This window comes from Mus caroli, chromosome 11 (genome assembly GCF_900094665.2).
Source record: "Mus caroli chromosome 11, CAROLI_EIJ_v1.1, whole genome shotgun sequence".
In the NCBI taxonomy this organism is placed as follows: domain Eukaryota; kingdom Metazoa; phylum Chordata; class Mammalia; order Rodentia; family Muridae; genus Mus; species Mus caroli.
In genome coordinates, this window is record NC_034580.1 from 3269803 (window position 1) to 3274082 (window position 4280).

A 4280-nucleotide genomic window follows, 5' to 3' on the forward strand; every position below is an offset into this window, starting at 1 on the left:
TCCTACCGGCGTGCGCCACCACAACCGGCGTTGTTTTGTTTTTTGTTTTTTGCTTTTTTGCTTTTTTTTGAGACAGGGTTTCTCTGTGTAGCCCTGGCTATCCTGGAACTCACTCTGTAGACCAGGCTGGCCTCGAACTCAGAAATCCACCTGCCTCTACCTCTCGAGTGCTGGGATTAAAGGCGTGCACCACCACCGCCCAGTTTAAGACCCTGATTTCTTGAAGAAAATACCATTATGTTACATGCCAGAGCTACCCAACCTGAGGTTGGGAGTGAGACCGGCTCCACTTGGAATGTATTTGTGGCAGGAACTCCCCGGGAGCAAGCTCTGATGCTATGTTGGTTAGCTGTTGTCCATTAGAAACAGGCTAAGATCTCTTGGGAAGAGGTGGTAGCACTTACCTGTAATCCCAGGATGCTCGGAAGGATGACTACCATGATCTGATGTAGTCTTGGCTACATAGTGAAATCTAATCCAGCCACTATACAGCAAGACCTGCCCTCTTCCAGTCCAAAAAGCAGAGACTAGAGACTAACAGGGGGCTCTGTCTGGAGAACTGTGTGCTGTTTCATCTGGCAGGCTGTTCATGTGTGGGGTCAAGTCCATCCAGTCTGCATGGACAGACATCGGGACTAGGCCATGAAATCCAGCTTTCCCTTATGTAAGGCTGACATCTCTCTGGCTTGCCCTTCTCCCCTCCTCATGGTAATGGCTGATTTGGAGCAGTCAGTGTAGCCCCTGGGGGAACCCCAGGGCAGTTCTCCCAGGTACCCTTGCTCTCATAACACATAAGCCCTAGTGCCTATGCCCTTGGGAAAGGCTCAAATCCCCTGTCGGAGGCTTACGTGAGCCTGTGCAGGGTCAGGCACGTTGGCCAGTTCCCAGTAGTGCTCACTCCTCTGCCTGGCAGGTGTGCCTGGCTGGGTGTGGCTCAGGTTCTTCCCTTTCCAGGCTAAGCAAGTACTGAACAACTGAGCTGTACACTCTGACTTCCATATGCTTTCAAGAGACAATAATGAGTATTGCTCAAGACATGGAGACATTAGACTCCTTCTGAATTGTTGGGAGCCTGTTTTGGTGGTGTCTCCTGTGATCCAGGGTCTTGCTACTAGTGCCTTGTTTGGGGACCTGGGGATGTTGCTCAGTCAGAAGACTGTTTGCCTAGCTTGCCTGGAGTCCTGGGTTCTAGTCCCAGCATTGGATAAACTGGGTATGCTGGCTCATATCTGCAATCCTAGTCCACAGATTTATGTTTGTGTGCGTTCACATTTATTTACTTATGTATTTACATTTAAAAAAACAAGATTTATTATATGTAAGTACACTTTAGCTGTCTTCAGACACCCCAGAAGAGGGCATCAAATCTCATTATGGATGGTTGTGAGCCACCATGTGGTTGCCGGGATTTGAACTCGGGACCTTCGGAAGAGCCAGTCAGTGCTCTTAACCACTGAGCCATCTCTCCAGCCCCATGTATTTATATTTATTTACTTGTGTGTATGTGTGTGAGTGTGGGCACATGTATAACTTAAAAAAATATTTTTTGCAAGTTGGATTTTTTTGTTGTTGTTGTTGTTTTTCGAGACAGGGTTTCTCTGTGTAGCCTTGGCTGTCCTGGAACTCACTTTGTAGACCAGGCTGGCCTCGAACTCAGAAATCCACCTGCCTCTGCCTCCTGAGTGCTGGGATTAAAGGCGTGCGCCACCACGCCCGGCGGATTTTTTTTTTAACATTTAGTGTGTGTGTGTGTGTGTGTGTGCATGTGGAGGTCAAAGGACAACTTGTGGGAGTCTGTCCTCTCCTTCTACCATGTGAGTACCAGAGGTTGTATTCAAGTCATCTTGTCCCCTCTGAGGTCTCTCTGGTATTCATCTTGCTTTGAGGCAAGGTCTTTCTTGTGACTTCTGTCGGTCTCCTCTGATTCCCAACCTTTAGAGTGCTGGCATCACAGATGTGAGCCACTTCATCTGGCCTTTTCCCCAGTTCCAGGGCCTTGTATTGCAAGCACTTTTACCTGCTAAGCCATCTTGCTGGCTCAACGGAAGGACAGCGGAACATATCAGCAAATTATGTGCCAGGTAAGAAATTAAACCCAGAATATGTAAAGAACTCCTAAAATACAAGCTATAACCAAAACAATCAGTTAGTTAAAAATGAAGGCAAGTGCTCTTAACCATGGGGCCTTCTCCCCATCCCCGTCTCTACCTTATCCACTATACTGACTCAGTCTTGCCTAGACTGTCTAACCAGTCAGTCTCCATTGCCCCCAGGCCTGGACTTACAGACTCCTCCCAATGGCCTGGCTTTTACATAGGTGCTGGGGATCCAAACGCTGGTCCTTGAGCTTGTCCTGCAAGCACTTAACAGAGAGTTTTGAGAAAAGCAGGTTTACATGATGCTATATGCACAAAGCACACCGGTACAGAATTTTCCAGTTTGGCAAATCAAGACTTTTTGTAGTTCAACCTAATGTGCTTTTGGTCTGATTCATCCAGATAAGGCATGGCCAGACCCACATTCCTGAGGTTGTGTCTAAAGGCCTTAGGGCTCGGAGCCAACTCCAGCAGACGCTATGGTGAAGGGTCTTCCACAGCTCCGACTTTCCCATACTCAGGCTTTGTTTTTGAGGCAGGGCCTCACACTTACAGCTCAGGCTGTATGGAACTCACTATCCTCCTGTCTCCATCTACCTAGAGGTGGGATTTACAGGCGTGTGAAGCCTTTGTTTTGAGAGCACACCTTAGGCCTCATGAGGAAATGAGAAGACCTTGGGGTACTGGGGGTCGGAGGTGGGGGCGGGGAGAAAAAAATTACAGGTAGACTCTGACCAGGATCATGTTTAAATAGCTTCCTCCTGGAGAAAACACAAGATATATTTGTAAAGTAGGACATTTTAAAAGTATTTCATAATCTTTAAAATGAGGGGGCTGCTTGTGCCCGTTCCCCAGAGTTTAAGAAAACGGAGGCGCTCACAGGGACCTATCAGGAAGCGGTAGCCATTGCACAATGCCGGTGTGGGTCCTGGATCTCGGCCCAGGGATGCCTGCCGGTTCGAGTTTCCGCAGCGAGGGCAGCGCCTTAGGACCCCGCCCGACCTTGAAGGGCCGCTCGACCTTGAGGTCCATGTTTGCCTCAGTTACTTGCTCTGTGCAATGGGAAGATACGCAGTATCACTGGGGAAGACCAGGGGTACTAAGGCGTTCCTAAGGACAGCCAGATTGCGTGGCCATCCTCCCTAACTGCCCTCGGACTCTTCCCCCACCGACCGCGCCGCAACCATCTCGTAGGAGCCCGCGGGCGGGAACCTGCCTCTGCGCGCTAGAGCGCACGCGCGCCTCGCGCCCCGCCCCACCCGCGCCCGCGCGCGCCCATAGGCCTGTCGCGCCGTCACTCCGTCTGGGAAGCAGTTGTGATTGATCCAGGTCCGGGCGCGCGACTCGGTGGTGGGCGGGGCCCGAACCGGGTATAAAGGAAGCCGCGGCGAGGCTCGTGCCGCTTTGCAGACGCCACTGTCGCTTTTCGCCGCTTCCTGCAGCCATGGTCAACCCCACCGTGTTCTTCGACATCACGGCCGATGACGAGCCCTTGGGCCGCGTCTCCTTCGAGGTCGGGTGGGCAGTGGTGCTCCAGGGTGGGGTCCCGGGAGCTGTGGAGGGGGAGGCTCTCTCGGGCGCGGGCCGACCCTCCGGTGGAGCGAGCGCGGGCGGCGGCGCCATTTCCTGACGAGGGGCCATTTTGGGAGGCTGGCGAGGCGCGGGGAGGCTGGGCGGGCTGCGGACAAAGCCGGGCGGGGCGCGGCCGTTGGGGGAGGGGGCCGCCCCCGCCCGTCCCGGCCTCCCCGCAGGCGCACGTGGCTGCGTCCTGTGGGGCCCCGCGAGGCCGGGCGCACGTGCTCCGCGCCTCTCCCTTCTCCCAGCCGTTGGGCCCCGCCCTGCTCCGCTGCGGCGCTGCAGCCCCGCGGGCCTCTTCCCAGCCTGCTTTCCGGAGCCCCGCAGCCTTTTAGTCTGATCTGAGCAGGGACCCTGCCTAAGGTCTCGGGGGAGAAGGCTCGGAGAGCCGGGACGTGCTCGTTAGCCCGGTTAAACCTAATGGTTTCCTAAACCTAGTGGTTCCTACGAAGAATATAAAATAATCGTTTGGTAGCAGACTTGAGTGTGAATTGAACCTTTGGCCATTTGGTCCGAAGCAGCCACATTTGGTTAGGGAGGCCCAAAATACCCCTCCGCGTCCCCCACCCCCTAGCGGAAACGAGAAAGGCTTGGCTTTTGCTGGTGCCC

At 53.6% G+C, this 4280-nt stretch overlaps 1 protein-coding gene across 1 annotated transcript; it reads right to left on the reverse strand.

Moving 5' to 3' along the window:
* Positions 1–2242: 2242 nt before the first annotated feature.
* LOC115032356 lies at positions 2243–3936 on the reverse strand. Its single transcript, XM_029483830.1, has one exon. The coding sequence runs from the start codon at positions 3735–3737 to the stop codon at positions 3207–3209; it is 531 nt and encodes a 176-aa protein (XP_029339690.1). The 5' UTR covers positions 3738–3936; the 3' UTR covers positions 2243–3206.
* Between the last annotated feature and the right edge of the window lie 344 nt (positions 3937–4280).